Source organism: Lycorma delicatula, chromosome 8 (genome assembly GCF_047948215.1).
Source record: "Lycorma delicatula isolate Av1 chromosome 8, ASM4794821v1, whole genome shotgun sequence".
Classification (NCBI taxonomy): domain Eukaryota; kingdom Metazoa; phylum Arthropoda; class Insecta; order Hemiptera; family Fulgoridae; genus Lycorma; species Lycorma delicatula.
Window position 1 is genome coordinate 50,019,767 of NC_134462.1, and position 26,840 is coordinate 50,046,606.

The following is a 26,840-nucleotide window of genomic DNA, read 5'->3' on the forward strand; positions in this document are numbered from 1 at the left end:
TAACTTCGATTGATATTTTTCTTAAAAAATCATCTACACCTCTAGTTCGTTCAAGCTTAACAACTGAATTAAATCTGCCTTCTACAAGTAGTCATGTTTCATGTGAAATTGAAAGCGAAAAGTACAATTGAATATCAAAACTAGGAAATCGAGAAGCAATGCACATGTATTTATGTTAAATTAGAAGATATTGATAATAATGCAAAAATAATAGATTTCAATGATCCCACATGGCACTTAACTAATAATAACATAGAAATATTTGTTCAACATAGACCAGAATTGTGCGATAATGTAAGTGTTTATCCTGATAGAGAGAACAGGTATTTTGATTAAAAAAAAATGGTTTGTAAAAACCATGTCAAACGCAGAACTAGTAGTCAGAAATTGGTTGATATATTAAAAGCGAAAAGATGCACTCTTCTGTTTCCCATGTATTATTTTTGGAAAAAATCAGAATGTATGGACTATTGCGGGGTTTCGAGACTGACAGCAGTCAGTCTCGTGGTTTTATAGACGATCAATTACAAGAAGAAATTTTAAAAGAAAAAGAAAAGTGGAGGCATATTTTAAAAACTGTTTTGGATGTCATTCTGCACTGCGTAAAAAATAATGACGCTTTGAGAAGAACGTGTGAAAAAAATGTTCATCCCGAATGTGGAAAATTTCTGAACACGATAGAATAAATTAGTCATTACGACCCTATTATTGCGCAACATATTGAAAGTAATAAGAAAAATCAAGTTAATTATTTCTCTCCTATAATACAAAATGATATAATTAATATAGTTGCTTCTGAAATTAGACAACATATTACTTCAAATATTCAAAAAGCAAAATATTTTTCTATTTTATTTGATAGCACACCTGACACTTTTCACCAGGAAAGGATGACGCAAATTTTGCACTACGTTAACATTGATCCCAACATGAAAAAATGTAGCATTGAAGAAACCTTCATAGACTTTATTGACACATGAAAAAATTGGCGAAGCACTTGCGAATGACATCGAAAACAAGTTAGCATTAGACGGATTAAATATTAAAAATATAAGAGGACAATTATATGATAATGGAGCGAATATGGTAAGTAAATACAAGGGGGTACAAGCCAGGATATTACGTTCAAACAATATGGCGAAGATTGTTCCATGTATGGCTCAAAGCCTTAATTTAATAGGCGTTCATGCTGCACAAGCCTCTGAATGAAATAAAATCATGTTTTGAAACAATTCAACAACTGTTTAACTTTTTCTAAATTCTACTATTAGATGGGATCTTTTAAAGGAAAAATTATCTGTTCGTCTTAAAGGTTTAGGTGACATGAGGTAGTCCGCGAAAGCTAACGCGGTTAAAGTTTTACGAAATCAAATGCCTTTTATAATCAACTTCTTAACGAAATGTGATGGGCAAAGATAAGTTACAGTAGACAACAAATGCTCAAATGTTGCTAAAATTAACAAAATTTAAATTTGTTGCACTGTCAATATTTTGGAATGCAATATTAGGAAAGATAAATAAAGTAAATTTACTTTTACAAGAAAGAAAAACCACAGTCCAAAATGCTGCGAAAATGATAAATCCTCTGAAAAATGAAATCCAACAGAACCAAAATGATTTTTGCGATTCGTTCCACAATTCAGCAAAAGGTTTAACCGAGACAACAAATATTGAAACTTACATTCCAGAAAAGAGACGGCGCCAAATAAAAAATATGCCTGGTGAGAAAGCTACTGATGATTCGTTTGCCATGAATGAAAGTGCATTACTAAAAAAAAAAGAAATACATTATTGTATATACAGACAATGCGGTTCTCGCCACACTGATTCGTCGTTTGTGAGTGGCCAATTTTCCCCTTGAAGTTTTATATATAATACTGATACAACTCAATGATAGATTTACTGCTTTACAAGAGTCGCAAACTTCTTCAGTTTAAATGAACACGTTGTGCAACAGACCTAGCATTCAAATATAATAGCGACTTAGATACAACAGAATTTGTATGTGAAATTGTGAATTTCAAATATCAAGCCATGGAAGTTTTTGCAAATTTAAGGGACATGGACGCTTTTCAAATCTTGCAAAAAAACGACGAAGTCTCATTACAAAACATGTATCCAAATCTAGACATAGCATTAAGGATTTTCATAACAATGCCTGTAATAGCAGCTTTCTGCAGACGTTCGTTTAGCAAATTAAAAAATGTAAAGTGGTACCTTCCTTCTTCTACCGGATAAGAGCGATTAACAAACATGTCTATAATATCAATTGAAAAAGATGTTGCCAAAACATTAAATTATGACGATATAATTGATGTGTTTGCAATGAAAAAGCGAAAATAGTTACTTTATAAAATATTCTGAATTGTTTTATGTTTTTATTATATTATTTTAACATATATTTTGTATTTCTTTTATTTTGTCGTCATTGAATATGAATAAAAATTTGTTCTTATTTAGGTTATAGATTATTTATTCATACAAATGCCTTATAATATTATTATATTATTATTATGTATTATTAATACATTATTGTATATACAGACAATGCGGTTCTCGCCACACTGACTCGCCGTTTGTGAGTGGCCAATTTTCCCCTTGATCTCTAAGTTCCAGGGTGGCCCGGTCTCTGCCCCCCCCCCCACAAAGAGCAGGGCAATCAAACATCATATGCTCCTTTGACTGGATCCTCCCCACAGACGCACAGCTCATCAGCCGCCAGGCGGAACCGAAAAGATAATGGTTCAAATTGACATGGTTGGTGAGCACCTGGGCCCCTGTTGTCCTTTAAAATGAACTTGAGGCATGCCATCCCCCCAGACCCTGTATAAATTTATACAAGGATCTTCCCTTATTCGTGGCGTGCCATTCCAGCTGCCATGCAATCTCTTCCGCAGACGGGAGACGAGCAACTGAACGAAATTTAGATCCGGTGCATTGAGATCACCGTTCCGCTCCGGTACTGGCCCGGCCCAAAACCGCATCCCAAATACCTCGGCCTCACGACCTCTTCGCAACTTTCACATGGCAGCCCGAACTTTACCACTAAATCGATTGGGAGAGCCTTTCTCAGTACGGTAGTAGCCTCGAAGGAGGTTGTTTACAATCAAGGCTCTGCGCTGGGCACTCATTAAATTTTGAAGTAGTGCTCTATTCATATCCAACCTATGCGCCCAAACGGGCGCCGCGTAAGAGGTCATGCTTTCAAAGACACCTCGGTACACCATGTACATTTGACGGCCCGACAACCCATAGTCTTTCCGAGCAATCATAAGTTTGTGCATCACTGAGACGGCATCCGCCAATACTTGCTTAAAGTAGTTACTAATCAGACACCCCGAGAAGAGTCTACCAAGCGGCTCTCTTATGATAGGCAGCAGATGATAAAATATATCCGAGTCAAGTTGGTCAATCTCCGGTGCCTTTCTCAGTGCCATTCAAGAAACCACTCCGTCTATATCTACGGGATCCACAGCCCGCAAGCCAGGGAATAGTGTATCACCCGCCCTGAGGCCGATCTCAGTTTCATCCTCCGGAGCATCCGGAAACAGAGTATCCAGGAACGCCCGGTAAGTCGCCACAGATGTTAAACTGTGGTCTCGACCACCAAACCCGCATCGAACACTGGACAGCACGTGGAATGGTTCCGGCCTGTAACATGACTTTGCGAGCTGCCAGGAGTTGCGCTGCAACTCGCGCATGGAGTCTTGCCAAAACTTGAGTTTGGCTTCCTTGATGGCATGAACATACTCATTACAGGCGAGCCGGTAGATCCACAGATGCTCAGTGCGCACGTCGTCGATAATCCTCGTGAGGGGGCGACGCTGGTATCTATCCCTAGCGAACCTAACCCTCCCAGCGACCAGGCTTCCTCCCAACGACCTCCCGCTCAAGACCGATCACCGCACCCCCGCTTTCCGCCTTACTAGACTTCACGGGAAGCCGCCCTTTGAGCTTGGCTTTCCCTCCATCGCCGTGCACTCCTTGTGCGGATCCGACCACAGTCTTCCCCGCACAATTTTTAGCAGAGTTTTCGGCCAGGAGTTTAGTGCAATCCGCAGCATCCAGGCGCTCCACTATCCGAGGGGCCTCCGAGACCTTTTTTGCAGAGGACCGGGGCCTCGGCGGAGACTTGCCGACTGACCTTCTAAACTGGAAGGGATCACCGGCTACCAGGTCCTTGGCCAAACCGACCAAATCCTCCAAGTATCCTCCCCTGGGTTGCTCCATCGCAAATTAGCGCACAGCACGCTAAGTTCAGAGGAACACCACTTTTTCCCGAGTTTCCGCCTGCGTTTAACAGACGGCTCCCTGAAAGCAGTGGCCATGACATTTTCAGGCACTCTCCGATCAGCGGACTGGCTTCCTGTTATCCTATTCCTATCGCAGCCAGTCTTGATGGCCCAGCTGTATTGCTCAGCCAACAATTCCACCTCCTCCCTGTGCTCCACGCGCCATTCTAATCCCACGCGCCTCAACCTGTGCTGATCCATTATAGCGACACGAATCTGGAGCTCTTAGACCGCTTCCGTAAACGATCTCATAGGGTATCCAGTAAACACCCAACGAGTGTTTTCTGGCCAACCACTATCGCGGAGAGCGGCCGTCCTCCACGAGAATGAATAACATCCACCCGTGGAAGCCGACCACCCTATCCGCAATCGCGTACGTTTCCTGGACCAAGGAGACCTTGAGGTCGTGCTCCTCGAGGAGCCTTATGACTTCGCTAGTGGCCACCCGGGAATGATGCAGATTTAACTGCCCCAGGCGCAAGCGTTCTAAATGGCGGAGATTGTCCCCAACGGCTTCTTCCAGTTCAGGCGTCGCCATAAGCTGTATTTTTTTACAGCTCTCGCTCGAGCAATTTCGTACGCCTTGCACTGCCTACCCCCAATCCGGTGTCCAGCATCATTGCCTTAAACCAGAGTACAGGTGGCACACTTGGCAGGTGCAGACTTGGCAGGGCAATTGGCTGCCCTATGTCCCGAAAGAGCACAGTACCTACAGATCTCCGACTACGCTCTGCTGCGGAGAGAGATGTGCCCAAAGCCCTGACGCTTGAAGTATCGGGCGACCTCTGTATGGTCAACCACTCTACATGCTGTCCACCCGAAAAACAACCTTCCACCGGCCACAAACACCTGCCGGATTTTTGGCGAGGTCTATAACACCCAGTGCCTCTTCCGGGAAACCTTCTTCCTCAGCTGCCGAACCACCTAATTTTTCCGAAGGAAATCTTCGACGGCAATATCCAACAATGGATTTTGACCGTGTACCGCCTTGAGGATTTCGAGCTCCTCCACCCTAGTTGCCCTTTGCATATCGTATACCAATATCTACGGCTTCCGCTCCGCCAGCAACTGAGCCTTCAGCCCGCTCTTCACCAGAACGTCGGCCTTCAGCAACTGCTTTGCCTGTCGCTCACTTACGACCTCCAAAATGACGCTATGTTCCCTTGTTTTGGTGACCCGGGAGGCCTGAGTCCTTTCTCTCCTCGGATCCAGAACCTTTCTAAGGGTTAGCTCTGTCGCTACCGACGAAGTCTCCGGACCAGGTTTCAGTGGACCACCTTAACAGTGGCCCACTTAATTTTGTTTGCCGGCACCTGGGCCGACGGCGGTGGACCTACTCGCTTAGGCACAGGCGCGGCAGCTACCGAGCGAAGGAGACAGGTTTCTTCACCTTCTCCGCCAACCGTTTATAAATCTGTGGAGTTCGCCAAACGCTTCACCCGTCACCGGTTTGAAGCCCCTAACTCCTTCCACTACCTGATCGACCTTGCCGGACAGCCATGTCACGACCGAGTCCAAGGCAAGGTTGGTGCCCTGGAGGCCTTCACGTTTAAGTGCCAGACCCGAAATCAACATAGCACATTCGCTCAAATAGGAGTCGACCAACTGCTCCTTTTTAGAGGAGATTTTGGACTACTCGGCCCGCATCTCCTCGATCCGTCCAAAGCCGTCAGACCCAGAGTTCACCTGCCTCGCAGCAGGCTTCCTCCCAGCGACCTCACGCTCAGGACCGATCACCTCACCCCCGCTTTCCGCCTTACTAGACTTCACGGGAAGCCGCCCTTTGGGCTTGGCTTTCCCTCCATTGCCGTGCACTCCTTGTGCGGATCCGACCACAGTCTTCCCCGCACAATTTTTAGTAGAGTTTTCGGCCAGGATTTTAGTGCAATCCGCAGCACCCGGGCGCTCCACTATCCGAGGGGACCTCCTTTGCAGAGGACCGGGGCCTCGGCGGAGACTTGCCGATTGACCTTCTTGACTGGAAGGGATCACCGGCTACCAGGTCCTTGGCCAAACCGACCAAATCCTCCAAGCATCCTCCCCTGGGTTGCTCCATCGCAAATTAAAAATACATCGACTGTGCCGCCAGGCACTACGTACACAGCCTGAATGAAGTTAGCACCTAACACAAAGCAACGTGAGCGTTTAACAATTTATTTCCCAAGATGTCTGTTCCGCAGTCCACTCGAGGTCAAAAGCTAATCATTCGCTTCGATTTCGGAGCGAAATCGCTTTCGGAACCTGCAAGAGATCTAAAACTTTTTCTAGCCTCACCAACTGCGAACGGGGACACCAATACAGAATAAAGAAACGTCCCTGTTTAGCCGACGGTGGCACTACAGCAACACACTACGCCGCTGCTTTGTTTTCACTCCACAGCAACGCAGGTTGACTAACCGCCACTGATCGTTGCACAGCCCCAACGACATGAACGCAGAACACTGTTCTTGCAGAAATCGTACCGGTATTGTAAAGCAAGTTTACAGTATGGGGCCAGAGGCCGAGAAGCGATTGATGAGGTTAATATTTAATATATTGCATTTAGTAAAATTTAACTTGTTACATTAAAATTGCTAATATTTTTTATCATTTTTGGGTTACGGGGAGGCGCAAGTTAGACACTTGCCACAGGCGCTTCATACCCTCGTAACCTACACGTGTCTTCGTGAATAAAAACAATGGAACGACCCAACGAAAACCGCTGTGTGTCATTAGCCTTAAGTTTGCAAATGTCCTCCTCGCCAGAGGCGGCTTCCGATAGCAGATCCAGCAACAGCCACGGGTTGTTTTACTTATTTAGTAAAATACAATATTTCATGATTCTATCCACATATCTTTTCTAATACAAATTATATCAGTGATTTGTGTTTCCAACTAATTTTTAATATCTATCGATTAATAACCAGTCTTTGCAAAATAGAAGGCGATAAGGCTTCTCCCAATATAATTGCTTACGGTCCATCCCAAAAAATAAAAAAAAAGAACTGTAGAATTTCAATGAATTTAAACTGAGGTGATTCATTAAAGAAACCATATAATGATTTATCTATCAATAAGAACAGCTCTGTTAAGAATACTCGTCATTAACTCGGAACTGTCGAGTTGTTAGATAATCTGTTGTTTAGGTTATGTATGTTTCTTTTGATTATTACCCTTTTTAAATATTAAAATAAAATGGTTATTGAAAGAATTGAACCTGAAAAAATTACAGAACTCTGTAATGACTATTCCAAATATTTAAAAATTGATATTTCAAAAAATGTAAGTAATACTTCAGTAAAACATTTAGAATTGTCTTTTTTTATTTACATGTTAATTTAACCGTAAATATGGTTATCCACTCTTTTATGAGTGTTATATAATTTTGTAGGTTTTTCTGTTAGAACGTAATACATTTTTAACTTAACTGTAACTAGACATTAAATAAACGCTGCCAAAATAAATTAATTTGCAATCAAAAATGTTAAAATAATAAAAGATCTACACCATCAAAAATGCAGATAATTTTCTAGCATTTTGTTGAAAATTGTCAACCATACACTGCATAAAATGTTTATTCAAATGTTATGTTCCTGAACCACTTTTGTTTCATATCTTACCAAGTGAATTTTAATGTAGTGAAATAAGCTATTTAAATATTAATTTAGTAATATTTTATTGAATGATTTCCGTCTATAATCATCAATAAATTTCTTTAACAAAGTTCTCTTTGACTGATGTAATAAGTGATAGTATTATTCATTGTACTCTGCAAGTGAATTTTACAGATTGCAGTTTACAATAAAATCACTACAGATGCTTTTCTATTAGTATGGTGACTTTAATGTAAATAATAGTAAAAAGAAGTGTTTATAAAATTAATAAGTAGATGCATGCACATTTTGATGAATGATCATTATTAATATGATTAAATTTGTTATTATTATTTACATATAGCAGGTACGATTTTTTGTAGTTGGGCCTGAAACATTATATTTCATTTCATGGTCAGGTACATTATATTAATCCATAAATTCCTCATATATTTCAAAATTCATTGAAAGTTGAACAACAGTCTTCATAGAATACAGATATTTAACATAATTTGTATTAAAAAGAAATAAAAATTGTGCTTTCGTGTAGTACTTCACAGAGTTTTTATAATAATTTATAGTTATATATGATGAGCCAATTTTAATGCTACAAGCCAGTTGCAGTATTATATATATTTTTTTTTTACTGCTGATAGCCAATTTTAATGTTCCGTATTAATTTTGAAAGACATGTAGAATTTATGGGTTAATATTATGCACCTGATGATGGGCTAAGTCCGAAAGTAGTTGTACAAAAAATCATACCTGCCATAAGTAAATAATAATAAAAAATTTAATCATATTAAAAAAAAATGTAAGAAATAGTGCATTGTAATAATTTTCATACATTAACAGTATGGATAATGGAGTTAATTAAATAAAACAAGTTTGAATATCCAATTCTCTAGTAAAGGATATTGATCTTCTCAGTTGTAATTTACTGATAACAAGAAATCTCTTCAGACAATATATTCATAATGAGGGGATAGTGATTGCATTTGCTTTCAAGATGAGAAAGAAAATTTACATTTTATTTAAACAGTTTGGATCTTAAGTGAGAATTCTTACATCCATTCTTTTTTTGACATACCTGCTTTTGTGATAATCAATATTTTTTATTCACTTTTAACTGAATTTGTAACATTTTGGTTGCTCTAATTTTCAACTGTTGGTACAAAACATTGAACCCAGGGTTGAATATTACATTATACCAAAATTAAATTCTTACAACAATTTCTTGATCTTAACTATTTTCTCCTTGTAATTTTTTTCTACTTTCTATGAATTGCCACAAAATCCTTTTCCTTGAACTTACAGATTGGTAACACTATACATCATCAGTTGATTTTATTGATTAATTTGCTGTTTTCAGTTACTCATCCTGACCGCCATAGGGAAAGACACCTGCCTTGTGACAATCCTGGTTGCCACACCACCCCCTCTGTTCTTAGCCCTGATGGTTTTTACCAAAGATTGTCATTAGACTCTCTAACCTTGAAAACACAACACAGTCATCAGTTTGACCTCTGTCAGGATGTGGCAGGCATTTCCATCAGTGTATTTACACAATCTACTATCACCTTCATTTGGCTTCTTTCAACCATGACCACCACCTTAACTTATAACTGTCAACTATCAACTGATTCACAGAAGTGTGAATCCCCATGCCTTGCTCTAACACAAAAGGTTTCACAAAAAAACTCTTCCTATATCTAACTTCAATCAGACTATGCACTCAGATCATTTCTTGATTGATAATTTAAACACAAAAAATACTCTCCTCATACCAACAAAACAAGTATTGATCGCAATAACAACAATTTTGTCAAACTTCAGTTTACTCAAAGTCCTCTTGATTTACTTAAAAATCAAGAAACAGATTCACAAATTTAATACTAATGAAAACATACCCCTCTCTCTGCTCTGGTCTGCTTCTGGGAGTGAGGTCAATCCCTATACCCTTCCACATCACACAATTCTCGCACATCCATTCTCATTCTAAGAACGAATATCCAAGCTAACCGAGGCTTGATACCAAAACGCCTGTCATGGCAAAGTAAGCACCCAGACAGACCCCTAGCCACCCACATTGCTATTCTATATATAAATTTATAACAGCATCAGACTCCCTCAGCAGAGCCAAGATTCTAAGGAAGCCAGTAACTATGTTCCATTCCCTTTCAAAGCAAAGATCAAATACAATTAAAACTACCATTGATCCTCACAAGCCGTATAACTACTTTTTTATGTTCAGCTTTGTACTTGGGGGAGACATGGCACACATCATCAATGTCCCTACACTTAAGAAATATGCCTGAATTAATCAAACCAAATCTGGCCAACCTATCTCAAAAAGGACTGTGTCCAGAAAGATACTGTGTAATATACCAGATTGGGGTAAATCCACCTAACTACCTGATACTTCTCACATCAGGAAAAATTCCATGCATGTAACAGCCATCAAGCAATTCAGTCCACCTGACTTGCCAAAATGGAAACCCGGTTATCTATTTCTTTTATGTCCCAGAGGTAAGTTGGACCTCCTTAGAATCATAACATAATTGGCACTTAGTCGTAAGGATATCAATGAGCTTAATACCAGAAAACAAGGACCGCCTGTAGAGAGATAGTTCTATAGGTAATCATAGATAACAATAGGAGACACTGGGCTCTCAACAAAATATTCTTACAACATTTGTACTTCATTTGATGAGCCCAGAAGGTGCAGCATAGAGCATTATAGTTCTGCATAAAACATGCATGATTCTAAAATTAAGCCCCCAGTCAGGGTGAACTGCCGAAAACCAAAGAAAGCAGCTTTTTGGCAGTATATTGAAAGTGAATTGAAGATTAGCAGCAGGGATAACATCTAAGATACTTCTACAGCAGAATAGTACCTATTTCAATGACCTGACTTTGATACACAAGGTTGTCATGTAACAGCTACTCTGCCCTTGAGCAACATCATTGCTGTTTTCTCTGGGCTAAACATCATCTTATGTTGCAAACTCCATAACTGGAGTATCTTGCAAGTCTGGGCTGCCCTGAATTCGATCTCATTCCTTGAATCAACTTTAACCAGCAGAAGCCCATCTGTATACATGATGATATGGCATTCACTGAGTAACCTCAACTGCATGAAAGAATTGAATTCAACCACCCAGAGCAAGGATCCTGAAACACTACCTTGTGGACAATCTTTAGATAGTGTTTTTCCTACTTCTGAGATGCCATCTCAGAACACATTCAGCATACAATCACTCTTTTGCAGCTGAAACAGTGCAATGAGCTACCACAAATTATTAAAAGCCTCTGATATGTCTAAAAAGAGCATTTATTCATCAAAATGCTACATTTGTTTGAAGTGATGTTACTTTCATATGTAAAGTGAGAATTTTGGTTTGTGTTAGTGTGTAGGTGCACGAGCCTATAAAATGAAAATGTAAGACAGATTTATTCTGAGTTTTGGTAAGAAAGTTCTATCAGTATTTACTCAAAAGGTGGAAAAGAGCCCTTTCTGCTGGGTCAGTCTGCAATTTAAAACAACCTGGGCATCCTTCCAGTTGATTGAATAGCTTTAAAATTGTTGAGGATCCTGTTCACAATCCTATCAGCGATAGAGAGCTCATTTTGGTATCATTTTAAAATTCTTGGAATAGGCTTTCATATGATGTGTCACTGGGCAAGGTTTTGTAATATTAATAGTTCAAGTTCACCAAAACATTATTTGACCTTGAATATATCCAGTGTATTTTTTTTTAAATTTGAAAAAAAATGCTTCCTAATGTGTTGTACATGTGGTAAACATTTCATTATAGGATTGCAATGGGATCAATGAAAACCCTCCCCTTCCAGTCTGGGTCACTTGATAAGGCAGAAGAGCAGCATATCATATGCTGTGCTTTGCATATCTTGTGCTAGCAAAAATACTAATGATATGTACTCATGTGCTAGCAAAAATACTGATGACATGTACTAGTGTCAGCAAAATATATACATGTTTCATCCTGTTGAGACAATTAAAATAATATTCAGTCTGGATCATCTCTTGGAACAGCATGTTCAATGGTGTACTCCCCAAGAGAATTGATCACATCTATAAAGTAATGCAAAAAATTTTTTTTCAGATTTTCCAGTTGCTCTTTGTTAACTGAGCTTGCCTTTCTCTACAGGTTTGAAGTTTTATGACATTCATCAGAGCCTTGGACCAGAATGCAGTGACCAGCATGGAATCATCAACTTCTACAGCTTCAAGTAAAATGTATTGTTGGAATCCATTTGTAAAGTCAAGTCATAATTCCTGTAAGAAAAACCTGAGAAGTGTAAGCAAGAACTTGGTGCAAACATTTACTTTTCTTAAACAAGGTTACAAAATTTGTGATACTTGCTGCAAACAGTTTAGAAACACATAACCCACTGGGATGTCTAGTGGTGAACACGTCTTCACAAATCAGCTGATTTCAAAGTTGAGAGTTCCAAAGTTCAAATCCTAGTAAAGGCAGTTACTTTTATACAGATTTGAATACTAGATTGTGGATACCATTGTTCTTTGATGGTTGGGTTTCAAAACAAGATGCTATTTGTCTCTCCTCTGACCATGAAATTATCAACCAGTTGAAGGAAAAATTTAATACTACAGGATACGAGCATCAGGATGCAATTATTGACAATGCTCCATAAAAGCTGGACTTGAAAAGACATTCAACATGAATCTGGAGTAATCAGACTACATTGCAAGGAAAGCTAAAAAAAGCCTGGTTAAAGAAAAAGGTTTCATATCCTGGTCCTAAATCTGGTAGAACTGTATAGATTTTGAAAAAGCAGAAAAGTAACTGATCTGTATGAGAGTGAGGAAATAAGTTGAATGATGCCCAGAAAAAAAGATTTTATTTCTCTTAAGAAAATGTAAGCTTAGAGCATGTTCAGAAAAAAAATTTTTTTTTTTTTTTTTGTCTTCAGTCATTTGACTGGTTTGATGCAGCTCTCCAAGATTCCCTATCTAGTGCTAGTCGTTTCATTTCAGTATACCCTCTACATCCTACATCCCCAACAATTTGTTTTACATACTCCAAACGTGGCCTGCCTACACAATTTTTCCCTTCTACCTGTCCTTCCAATATTAAAGCGACTATTCCAGGATGCCTTAGTATGTGGCCTATAAGTCTGTCTCTTCTTTTAACTATATTTTTCCAAATGCTACTTTCTTCATCTATTTGCCGCAATACCTCTTCACTTGTCACTTTATCCACCCATCTGATTTTTAACATTCTCCTATAGCAGCACATTTCAAAAGCTTCTAATCTTTTCTTCTCAGATACTCCGATTGTCCAAGTTTCACTTCCATATAAAGCGACACTCCAAACATACACTTTCAAAAATCTTTTCCTGACATTTAAATTCATTTTTGATGTAAACAAATTAAATTTCTTACTGAAGGCTCGTTTAGCTTGTGTTATTCGGCATTTTATATCGCTCCTGCTTCGTCCATCTTTAGTAATTTTACTTCCCAAATAACAAAATTCTTCTACCTCCATAATCTTTTCTCCTCCTATTTTCACATTCAGTGGTCCATCTTTGTTATTTCTACTACATTTCATTACTTTTGTTTTGTTCTTGTTTATTTTCATGCGATAGTTTTTGCGTAGGACTTCATCTATGCCGTTCATTGTTTCTTCTAAATCCTTTTTACTCTCGGCTAGAATTACTATATCATCAGCAAATCGTAGCATCTTTATCTTTTCACCTTGTACTGTTACTCCGAATCTAAATTGTTCTTTAACATCATTAACTGCTAGTTCCATGTAAAGATTAAAAAGTAACGGCGATAGGGAACAACCTTGTCGGACTCCCTTTCTTATTAGGGCTTCTTTCTTATGTTCTTCAATTGTTATTGTTGCTGTTTGGTTCCTGTACATGTTAGCAATTGTTCTTCTATCTCTGTATTTGAACCCTAATTTTTTTAAAATGCTGAACATTTTATTCCAGTCTACGTTATCGAAAGCCTTTTCTAGGTCTATAAACGCCAAGTATGTTGGTTTGTTTTTCTTTAATCTTCCTTCTACTATTAATCTGAGGCCTAAAATTGCTTCCCTTGTCCCTATACTTTTCCTGAAACCAAATTGGTCTTCTCCTAACACTTCTTCCACTCTCCTCTCAATTCTTCTGTATAAAATTCTAGTTAAGATTTTTGATGCATGACTAGTTAAACTAATTGTTCTGTATTCTTCACATTTATCTGCCCCTGCTTTCTTTGGTATCATAACTATAACACTTTTTTTGAAGTCTGATGGAAATTCCCCATTTTCATAAATATTACATACCAGTTTGTATAATCTATCAATCGCTTCCTCACCTGCACTGCGCAGTAATTCTACAGGTATTCCGTCTATTCCAGGAGCCTTTCTGCCATTTAAATCTTTTAATGCTCTCTTAAATTCAGATCTCAGTATTGTTTCTCCCATTTCATCCTCCTCAACTTCCTCTATAACACCATTTTCTAATTCATTTCCACCGTATAACTCTTCAATATATTCCACCCATCTATCGACTTTACCTTTCGTATTATATATTGGTGTACCATCTTTGTTTAACACATTATTAGATTTTAATTTATGTACCCCAAAATTTTCCTTAACTTTCCTGTATGCTCCTTCTATTTTACCAATGTTCATTTCTCTTTCCACTTCTAAACACTTTTCTTTAATCCACTCTTCTTTCGCCAGTTTGCACTTCCTGTTTATAGCATTTCTTAATTGCCGATAGTTCCTTTTACTTTCTTCATCACTAGCATTCTTATATTTTCTACGTTCATCCATCAGCTGCAATATATCGTCTGAAACCCAAGGTTTTCTACCAGTTCTCTTTATTCCGCCTAAGTTTGCTTCTGCTGATTTAAGAATTTCCTTTTTAACATTCTCCCATTCTTCTTCTACATTTTCTACCTTATCTTTTTTACTTAGACCTCTTGCGATGTCCTCCTCAAAAATCTTCTTTACCTCCTCTTCCTCAAGCTTCTCTAAATTCCACCAATTCATCTGACACCTTTTCTTCAGGTTTTTAAACCCCAATCTACATTTCATTATCATCAAATTATGGTCGCTATCAATGTCTGCTCCAGGGTAAGTTTTGCAGTCAACGAGTTGATTTCTAAATCTTTGCTTAACCATGATATAATCTGATACCTTGCAGTATCGCCTGGCTTTTTCCAAGTGTATATTCTTCTATTATGATTTTTAAATCGGGTGTTGGCAATTACTAAATTATACTTCATGCAAAACTCTATAAGTCGGTCCCCTCTTTCATTCCTTTTGCCCAGCCCGTATTCACCCACTATATTTCCTTCCTTGCCTTTTCCAATGCTTGCATTCCAATCTCCAACTATTATTAAATTTTCATCTCCTTTTACGTGTTTAATTGCTTCATCAATCTCTTCGTATACACACTCTACCTCATCATCATCATGGGCGCTTGTAGGCATATAGACGTTAACAATCGTTGCCGGTTTAGGTTTTGATTTTATCCTTATTACAATGATTCTATCGCTATGCGTTTTGAAATACTCCACTCTCCTCCCTATCTTCTTGTTCATCACGAAACCTACTCCTGCCTGCCCATTATTTGACGCTGAGTTAATTACTCTAAAATCACCTGACCAAAAGTCGCCTTCCTCTTCCCACCGAACCTCACTAATTCCTACTATATCCACATTTGTCCTACCCATTTCCTTTTTTAAATTTTCTAGCCTACCAACCTTTTTTAAGCTTCTAACATTCCACGCTCCGACTCGTAGAATGTTATTTTTTAATTTTCTGGTGACCCCTTCCTTAGTAGTCCCCACCCGGAGATCCGAATGGGGGACTATTTTACCTCCGGAATATTTTACCAAGGAAGGCGCCTCCATTATTGCTATGTGAAAATGCAGAGAGCCACATTTTCTTGGAAAAAAAGCAGCTGTAGTTTTCCATTGCTTTCAGCTGCGCAGTACTCAGAGGACTGAGTGATGTTGATACGGCCGTTTAAGTCGTCCTGACTCACGCCCCTAACAACTACTGAAAGAGCTGCTGCCCTCTTTCAGGAATCATTCCTTAGTCTGGCTCTCAACAGATACCTCTCCGATATGGTTGCACCTTCGGTCCAGCTACTCTGTATCTCTGAGAAAAAATTAATTAGTGTAATCTCCATGAAGCTTTTGCATTGTTTAAACAGAGGTATCTATTGCTGAAAACAGGATTTTCAAAGTTCTGTGAACTCAGATCTAAGTACTTTGTTCTTGCTGATGCAAGTGGAACCCACAGTGTTTGTGTATGTGCAACGCACCAAAACACAAAACTTATCGTTATCCATTGTAAAATGAAAGAATTGATAGGTGATAGACCAACACAGTCTTACACAAAGATATTATGATTATGTAGTGCATGCTAATCCAACTGAAGCTTGCTACTTTGGAAATTGCAAAAATTGTCCTGGGTTTGAAGTAAAGAGAAGAATTGAGGAAGCTTTCAAGCTCAACTGCATTGAAAACATCACCTATAAACAGTGAATACAAGTTGAAAAAAGAACATCTCTTGAGTCGTACCTACTGAAGAATTCATCAGTATGCTTTTTGAAAAACGTTTGAAACTTCTTCAACACCCATTTCTTGCTAGTCAACAGTCCAGTTACCTCACCCGTCTGAAGCAGTCTTTGAAAGAAGGTGAATTTCTAGTAATCTGCGACTTCGCTGAGAACTATTCATTTAATCTCCACGATGCAGTCCAAGGTTTCTACTGGAACAACACATAGGTAACAGTTCACCCCTTTACAATCTCTTTCCAAGATCCAACAAAAACATTGATGCACACATCTCCATAATTTCTGACTGTCTCATACATGACAGAATGGCAGTGCACCTTTTTCAGAAATATTTAATTGGTTTCATGCAGTCTCATTTACAACAAAACCATGCCTGATATATTACTACACTGATGGCAATGCCTCTCAGTACAAAAACTGACTCAATTTTCTCAGCCTCTGTTACCATGAATCAGACTTTGGGATCAAAGCAGAGTGGAATTTTTTTGCAACATCTCGTGGCAAAAGTGCATGTGATGGTGTGGGATGGATGTCTTGCAGCTAGAGCAAGTCTTAAAATGACCAGATCATGAATCCACGACAGTTTTGTAACAACAAATGGACACATTGAGTCGATACATTTCCATTACAGTACAATTGGACATCATGTAAGTGAAGAAGAGGCTTTGAAGTTAGGGTAACAACAGCAAGAACTATACCAGTTACTCAGAAACTTTACTCTTTTGTTCACTAAGCAAGTGAGGGTATTTTCATTTTCTGACAACTCAACAATAGCAAGCACAAAAAATATTGAGTATGATCTTAATTCACAGAAATGGTTGGGTTCTTGATCTGCAGATATGATGAATGTTGGTGGTTGGGGTGTGTTCTAGACTCAAATAAGCAAAATCAAACAGTAAAGATGAAGTTCTTACATCCACATGGACCTTCACCTTACTTCCACTACTCAGACTTGAGGATGTTCTTTACATAGTAGTGATGTTATTACAAAAGTAGATCCCAGGGTAAATCCAACAGGGAGTTTATAACCTCTCAAAGCAAGAAGTGGACAATGCTAACCAGATGTTGTAAACAGAAGTGTACACTGTGTAATTCTTCTGTAAATATCTTTGGAAGTTATATGAATTACAGTTAAGTGGTGAGTATGTACAAGTTCATTATTTTATTTCACCATGATCACATTGCAATCCCATTCTGAAATGTTTACCATATGTACAACATTAGGAAGCAATAAATATATTTCTTTCAAATTTTAAAAAATACACTTTTGGATATAATCAAGGTCAAATAAATTTTTCTGTGACTTTGAACTATTAATATCACAAAATCTTGTCATCACATGAAAGCCCATTCCAAGAGCTTTAAAATGACATCAAATTGAGCTCTCCAGCTCTTATAGCTGGGGCTTATAACTGAGATCTTTGTATACTGAAACTTCTATAAATTTCTCTGTCTACCAGCTATACAAAATTTCTATAGTTTCTCTGTCTACCAGCTATACAAAATTTCTATAGTTTTTTTCATATATTTCCATTATTTTAAATCAAGATAAGAGTAGTTTTGTTCACAGATCCCCATACAATTACAACAGTGTAATATAATCCACATAAAACCCCCTTGAAATTTTTAGAGGTAAACAAATGACTCAACAGACAAAGATATTTTGTTTTTTTGACAATGAATTATTAGATTTCCATTTGTATTTCAAAATGATCAGGTAACTTAGTATAAAACCCAAAAGTATTGCATATCGTTTTGCTTATATGTAATGTTAAATTATTATTAATTAACCATGTATCAATTAAATTTACTAGTTTGTATTTGTACTAACGTTTCATTCTAGTTTTTTGGTACATAATAATATCATATCAACAGCAAAAGATATAATTATGCATAAACAATAAAGGCCTTAGAATAGTTACTTGTGGAACACCTTTTCTGTATTCTCATAATTACTTTTTTTTACAGTATTTTTTAATTTGACTAGTTGCTTGCTATTGTTCTAACTTCACTGATAATAAACTTTTACTACCAACACTTTCTGTAAATCAAGTAATAAAGCTTATGTCTATATTTTTAAATATACCCAGTGATCTTAGGGCTAGTGCATCTTGCATCTTCTACAACTTTGTTTTTCCTAAAACCATATTGCTTATCAGACAGTATGTGGCATTTGTTTAGAAAACTTTTTATTTTATAATTCTATCATGCAGTACCTGTTCAATAATGTTTGCAATATTGGATATTGGAGAGATTGGTCTGTAGTTGTTAGCTTCACTAGTACTTACTGCTTTATGGAAAAGGACAATCTGTACTAATTTAAAGCAATCAGGGAAAATTAAATTAAAAATAAATATATTATATACAGAATTGTCACATATCCTATATTAAAGAGCACTGTTTTTTTTGGCAGTTGTTTTCTTTAATATTTATTTCTTGTCAGTTATACAATTTTCTAATATACTAATGGTTTACTAACAAAATTTACAACTTTATTGTAGAAGTTTTAAATGTTATCAGATCTTTCAGCAGTATATTTTTAATAATTTCATTTTCATTTGTTGGATAATTAAAGAAAGAGATCATGTTTAAGTTTTTAGATTACCTTTATAGGCATTTTATGTTTTGATAAATTGTTTTACCTGACAATACTCAATTCTTAAACTAAATATTTTTCTCTTTACTCGATGTTAAAACGATAAGATCTCGATGTTAAAACGATAAGATAAATGGAATTACATTGCAGGAACTTAACAATACAAATGCAGATCAGTAATATTTTATGAACAATTTTTTTAACCTAGTTTAGTAGCTTATTTTTTATGTATAGATCGTATTTTGGCCAGGACGTATATTCTGATGAATATTTTAAGTTTAGTAGAGAAAGTTTGTACTCTTAAAATTCAACAATATTTTTGTATTTCAGGTAATATCAACAGCTGAAGTAATAGAAGAAACATTAACACGTTTAGAAGAATTTCTTAGTGTCATGGTTATGGTATGAATTACAAATGTATTCTTACTTTTAATTATTAACTTGTTAGATTTAGAAGTGGTTTCTTACTTTGCTGCAAATATATTCTTTTATAAAGAACAATTACAGATAATAAAAAAAATGAATTTATTAGTTCTTATCAAAACCCTTCTGATTTTAACTTCAGCTGGCCATTTGGGAATCTACACCGAAAACTTACACAAGACAGAGAAAAAGATATGGGGTCTTTTATTGAAATGGTGAAGCTTCTTATGAAAGGTAGAAACTTTTCATTCACTAAAAAATCATACACTAACATGATAACCAGTAACTTTTCATTCACTAAAAAATCATACACTAACATGATAACCAGTAATATGTACTTTTCTTTATATAAACACTATTTTCACCATTAAATATTCATTAATTGATACGTTCACATGTTTTTACCCTTTTCTTATCACATAAAATGAAACCACTATTTTTATTCTTTTCCGACAGCAAGCAGGAGTACATTTCATCAGATGGTATAAGCTATCAGGGTTCAGAAGGTACTAGGATATGTATCAAACTGTTTAATAAGCTGTACATATAAATATATCATTTGAAAATTACCACATTCATTATTCAACAGCTATCAGACCCATCGTATTTTTGTTTGCAGGCATGTACACCATTCTTGGAGGGGAACTTTTTTAAAATTATTTTCAAAAGGCTGGAACCCAACTCAAATATCTAAAATGGCAATGGTAATGTTACATTAATTGACAACCTGAAAAAATAATTAATTTTGGTGAAAAGAAAATTAAAATCCGCCTACCCACTTCGTTTGTTAGGTGCAAAAAACCATTTCGGGTAGTATTTTTTTAAAATTTCAGTCCAACAAAAATACCTATAAAATTACATGATTATTAAACCATTTGAAATAATCAAACTGTGGATTAAAACTGTGAAAATTATTTTTTAAATTACCAACAAAATTTCACCCTTTGTTTTCTAAATTTTCAAGGGTTGAAAACTTACTTTTTTTAAATGAGACAATGTAGCTTGCGACCTCATTGGAAAGCCCTTTGAATGCAAGTAATTTGGTGCAAATAAAATAAAAATTTGTTCACTGGTCTTGAAGTTATGATTAAAAGTGTTTTTTAGGTTATGTTGGGATACAGTGTTACTGACCTAAATCATTAATCATCCATTCTTCTTAAAAATATGGGTTTTAGGTTTCTCCAGCATTGGAAAAACATATCAATAAACACAGCATTGTAACACCAGTTAAGCATACAAAAAACCAATAAGGTGCCTACTTCTTTGCTGGCACTGAAAAATTGATTACCTTATAGTTTTCTGCCAATTATTCAGAAATTAGTTTCTATGGTAAATTTTTGCGAATTGGTTTCTTTTATATTGTATGTAATAATTAGTGGCAAAACATATTTATTGTATATTTTTTTCATCATAATGTTTTATTTAAATTGTTGTGTTCTTTAGTTAAAATTAGCATTTGGTTTGTGTTATTGTTCTACCATCTGGCATTTAATTTTTTGTCTAATAAATTTTCCCACTAGAATGACTTAAAATCTGGAAGAAAGGACTGAACTAATTTTTACATACAGAGAACAAAAGCATTTGATATACAGCATCCAAATAAAAATGCTTCACTCTTACATTGTAAAACTAGTAAAAAAATTTGTAGAAACGGGACCTGTCATGAATAAGAAACATGGGCAAAAAATTTTAGATGAATTAACTTTGGTTGAAACCTTGGGAAATGTAGTAGCAACTCCTCAGAGCTCAGTTCATAAAATATCCCATGAAACTGGGGTTTCTTATGATTCTATTTTCATTACATTAAAATAATTTTTTTTTCCATATAAAATTCAACTGCATCAAGAACTGAATGAGGATGATGCTGACAGGATTGAATTCTGTTTAGAAATTGTTCAATTAGTAGATGTGTTTTTTTTTTTTTAACCTTGGGGGATCACCATTAGATATAGGTTCAGCAGATGAGATGCATGATTTGCAGAGTGGGTGAAAATGCCACCCTAACTAGGATTTGATCCCGGGACCTCCAGAAAGGCCAAGATGCTACCACTCACGCCACAGAGGCCAGCGCAATTAATAGATGCCAATCCAATATTTCATGTTTTCAATGTTTCATCCTGAAAAAAAATAAATGTGTGGGCCGGGAATAGTAACAACATACAGTAATAACATAATCAGTTAGATGACAATGGTAACATGCTACTTAACTAAGACACGCTTCACTTTCAGCAAGATGAAACACCTGCTCACTGTTCACTTCCAGTTCAACAATGGTTGGATTGAATGTTTCCTGGGCATTGGATAGGTAGAAGAGTTTAAAATTAAACACAGTTTAGTGGCCGGCAAGATCTGCTGATTTTCCACCACTGGAGTTTTTCTTGTGGGTCTTTTAAAATCAGTAATTTATAAAGAAATTCATGCTAACATACAAGAGTTGAAAAATAAAATTGTAAGAGCATGTAGGGACTTTATAATTGTTTACAGGAAAATGGGAATCATTTTGAACAAATGATTTAAAAATTGATACTTATTAAATTATTTTATTGAGGTAAAAAAAAATCTGTTTCATTTATTATTTCTTAAGGACTGTTATTGTTAAAAACCTTCATAACAAAATTAACTAATGAATGATTTAAGCTTTAATTTTTCATTAACAATTATTCATTTATGTATTAGTTTGGTAACAAATTTTTCAACATGTTACCAGCAAAGAAGTAGGTAGCTTATTATTGGTTTTTCGTATAACTGATGTTATAATGCTGTGTTTACTGGTACATTTTTTCAATGTTGGAGAAACCTAAAACCCATATTTTTAAGAATGGACGAAGTCACACTGTATCCCAACATAACCTAAAAATAAACCACTTTTAATCAGAACTTCAATACCAGTGAACAAATTTTTATTTTATTTGTACCAAATTACTTGCATTCAAAGAGCCTTCCAATGAGATGTTATAAGCTACATTGTCTCATTTAAAAAAAGTAAGGGTGAAAATTTTATATTTGTAATTTAAAAATAATTTTCAGTTTTAATTCACAGATTATAATTATTTCAAATGGTTTAATAAGTAATATCATGTAATTTTACTGTTATTTTTGTTGGACTGAAATTTTAAAAAGTGGCTTTTTGCACCTACTGAGCAGAAATTATAATTTCACCAAAATTAATTTTCTTTTTCAGGTTACCATTGCCATTTAAGATTTTTGAGTCGGGGTAGGTGTAGCGGAGAGGGTGGGTTCCACCCCTTTGAAAATAATTTTAAAAGGTTTCCTCTGAGAATGGTGCCTGTAAACTGAAATATGATGGGACTGATAGCTGTTTAATAATATATGTGATAACTTTTCAAAAGATTACCCGGTAATAGAATATAAAATAATAATGAAGAATTACTAACAAAAATAATAATAAAATGTGTATTATGATGAAGGATAAACTCAGTAAAATTACAGCTGAATTATGAACAAAAAAAAAGAATGGTGATAGTGACTGTAGTCGTGCAACAACCAAAAAAACAATTTCATTGTTACTACTCATTAGAATTTTCTACTTAGAAGCACGACATGGATACAACAGCAAAGGCATTCAGTTTTTACTACTTAACTGTGGGGGTGTTGCATCAACTGTGTTGTGCATGAAGTCATCTAAATAGTTTGTATACTTCTCAAACACTGGTGAAGCAGTAATGAAGTTTTTGCACAAATGAATCTGAGATGATAAAAATTCAAGATGGAAATGTGCACTAATCATTATTGCAGAATTTTATTACGATAGATAACTTAGGTAGGCTACTTAAGTAGCCTTTATCTACTACTAAAGTAGATAAAACTGTATTTCAAATGAAGGAGAATATATTTACAATTGGTTTTCAGAGGTATATCGGAAAAAACCAAAGAAATGTTCCTGAACATTGTACTTGATCATAGCATGGCAATCTTAAAACAGTGTGTCAAAGATATACACTATAATTTTGACTTATGCAAAGGGTAAAAATTATAGTGATGAGGGCATTCATAACCTCCACCTCACTTTTAATCCAGAAACAATTTTGTAGACCGTTCCACAGGAGTTTCTTATCCAAACTGATAAAAACTTATAAAAAAAATGCAATAAACTGAATGTAAAACCATTATAGATCATGTACAGAAGTGGCACTAGGATGCAAATCTGTTCTAATAAATATTTAAAAGTAAATTCTGGCCACTATAATGACAAACAGTTACAGGAAAGGAGCAATATACTTTAAAAGTTTGTATTAAAAAACTCATCTTTGATTCAGAATGGAATAAGGTTTTCCAATTCATCTTTTGAACTTATACATTTTTGTTTTAAAATAATGTACATGACAGTAAGAGTACTGAAATTATTTAAATTTTATATACTGAAATTATATTGTAGTATAATAAAGAAACTATAGAATCTGTTTTATTTATGGTATAACTTAACGTTCTTTAATGATCTGCTGTACAAGATTATGGTTTTTAGTTTTAGTTGCATTAACATTAGTTTTAGGTAAAACTAAAACTTGTTTTAGTTGCATTCTAGACTTAACACAAGAAATCAGATAGAACTTAACTAGGGTTTAAGTCTCATAATCCATGTAATTTTCATAAACAGTACACTTCAAATTTGGTAAAAATAAATCTTGAGTTTGATGAATCAATTATAACAGAGGTGTTCTCTTTAAAGCCATATATATTTACATAAGTAAATATAAGTTTTAAAGAGAACACCTTTTTGCAGTAATATTATAGCTTACATTTTAATATTAAGTTTTCTTTTGTGCTGATGTATCAAGAAATAAATATTAAAAATTAATACGACTCCCAAAAAAATATTCCTCTTTAATATAGGATAATTACTAATACAGAATTGTTAGTGCAGGTGTCAGAATTGTATATTATTTTATAAATAAATTTAAAAAAAAATTATATTAATGCATTTGTGGAGGCTGAATGAACTTGTCAAAAAAAGATACTTTTCTGCAATTTTTTTTAACCTTAATTTAGATGAAGTAATTTGTTAATGTTTTAGGGTTTAAAATAGTGGTGGATAGAACAGAATTTACCATCAGTCAATTACATACATTTGTAAAAAATGTACATTTAAAATTTACAGAAAGTAATTAAGTAGATAATGTTTTAAACTAATTATGAACACACCAAAACATACATGGATTCATGTTCAGGTTAAAATATTATATTATTAATTACCTTAATAATATTATATTATTATTACCTTAGTAATGGATCATAACTATTGTTACATGTAAAAACTTAATTTTTCAGCAACAGAATTAAATATTGGTTGAAGTTAAACTAACCATTATGATTGCAATAATTAATTTCACATGTTTAATAAAGTATTTACAATGTACTAAGCAAGGTTAATCAGTACTCAAATCTTTACTAAATCCATTTAACTTTTCTGTTTCTTAGATTTACTGTCAATAAATCTTTCTTCAGTAATTCCTTAAGTGTACATTTATATTTTTCTTACAGGTACAAGGTGAATGTGGAGAAAAACAAACAGAAAGTCTTTTGATGCGTAAACAAGAGTTATATGCTATGGGCGATTTAATTGACAGATTGCAAGCAATGGTAGCTGTTGTAACACAATGTGTTAATGAAGTTGAAAGTTGTGTTAGTAATGCTGAAATGGATATAGATTCAAGAAAAGGAAGTCTTCTAAGTTTTTTCAAACCTTTCTTTGTAAGTGACCTAGAAAGGTAGAGTCAGAGTCCTGAGCAAGACTACCCCAAACATATATTGCCTATTTTTTCGTCTCCCCTCTTTCACTTTCCTTTATCCTTCTTCTAGGGTTATTACAAGGGATTAATGTTGGTTAGTGTAGGAAACTACACTATAAGTTCTAGTGGGCAGCTACTTTAATAGAACTTAATGAAAGTAGCAAATTGTGCGCCTCTGAAATTCTGATTCTGTTTCCAACCCAGGAAATCTACAGATAAGTGGGTATGGTGCACACTGGGTAAAATCGCCTCATACTTATGTTGCTAGTTAACCATTTGACTATATATTAATTTTCTTTTTCCTGATATATATTTTGGTAGTCAAATTAAGATTTTTTTTAAACTTTGTGAAATAATTTACATAGTGTATTTTATACATTAGATTTTACTTTTTGGGGGCCCTTACACGGATTAAAATAACATCTAGTAATGGATGTAATCATCAATATTAAATGTGTCATTCATGTTAAGTTACATGCCATATGAAAAAATAAAAACCAAAATTTAATATTGAAAATATAATTTAAAGTTTGTTTTCAGTTATGAATTGCAAACACTGAAAAAATACACACTTCATTTTAGTGAAGAGTGGTTTAAAAAATTAGTTCAGTGCAAATATGATGCAGCATGTGATGTTCATTAATTTAATGCACATTTATATAAATTTGAAAAAAATCCATAGCATTTTAAATTAATTTTTTTACAAAAAAATTAAATTTTTCATAAAAATATTGAATTTTTTAATAATAAACATATTGATAAATAAATTTACTTTATTAAATTCAGAATCATTTATTTTGTTAATTAAAATATGATTGCACTTTTTTTACATCATAATTTTTGGATTTATTATTATGCCTGTTTTTGGGTTTTAAATTTTTTTCACAAGGTTTGAATAGCGCATTCAATTGAGATAATGTCACTTATCTGATAATTGTGATAATGTCACTTTATCATCTAACCTAGCATCAAGATATCTACAAGCATTTTGTTTATGACATTCAATACATGACAGAAAAATAAATAATTGTATTTTCTTCTTTTTTCAGAAAAAGAGCGAACCAGTTGCATACCAACACAGTTCACAATTAACATTTAAACCTCCAGAAATTTTCAAGACATCAGATTTCTTTCCTGAAGCTAAAGATAACTAATAATGTTATTTTTTCCCTTGATTTCAGTTATGAATATTTTGTTAAATGTTTATTTGCAAATAACTTTGTTCTGTGTTTACAGTTACATCATTAATAAAAAAAAACCAAAACATTTTTATTTTTATGAAGTTTATATTTTCTTTCACTATAGTAATAATGGTTTTAAGCAATCTCCCACAGACTGAGAAATTTTCTCAGAATAAGACAAATAAGGTTGCAACACCTCTATATAATTACATAAAGCAAGTTTTTTGCTGTAAAGAGCAGTTTCTCCCTTTTAGGTACTTCCAGTAGAAGTTTATAACAAAGATGTGTTATTCATTCAAGTGAAATGAATATTCAAAAAATTAATTCAGAATTAAAATTTACAAGCAAATATAAAAACTTAAAAAAATCTATTACTCTTGAAGTTGGAATTATGCGGTCAAAAAACTAGATAATTTTTTTAATTAACTTCTTACATCAGTTGTTCTTAATCTTATAAT

The 26,840-nt window shown here is 35.0% G+C and overlaps 1 protein-coding gene across 2 annotated transcripts; it reads left to right on the forward strand.

The window, feature by feature from the left end:
* Nucleotides 1-7,382: 7,382 nt before the first annotated feature.
* On the forward strand, nt 7,383-26,479 carry Blos4 (biogenesis of lysosome-related organelles complex 1 subunit 4). 2 transcript variants are annotated; one of them, XM_075373593.1, is made up of 4 exons: nt 7,383-7,553; nt 19,362-19,433; nt 24,954-25,163; nt 26,251-26,479. In XM_075373593.1, the coding sequence occupies exons 1-4, from the start codon at nt 7,467-7,469 to the stop codon at nt 26,353-26,355; spliced, it is 474 nt and encodes a 157-aa protein (XP_075229708.1). In that variant the 5' UTR covers nt 7,383-7,466; the 3' UTR covers nt 26,356-26,479. The 2 variants fall into 2 exon arrangements, with proteins under 2 accessions (XP_075229708.1, XP_075229707.1); XM_075373592.1 differs by lacking the exon at nt 7,383-7,553 and adding an exon at nt 12,076-12,186.
* Nucleotides 26,480-26,840: the final 361 nt, after the last annotated feature.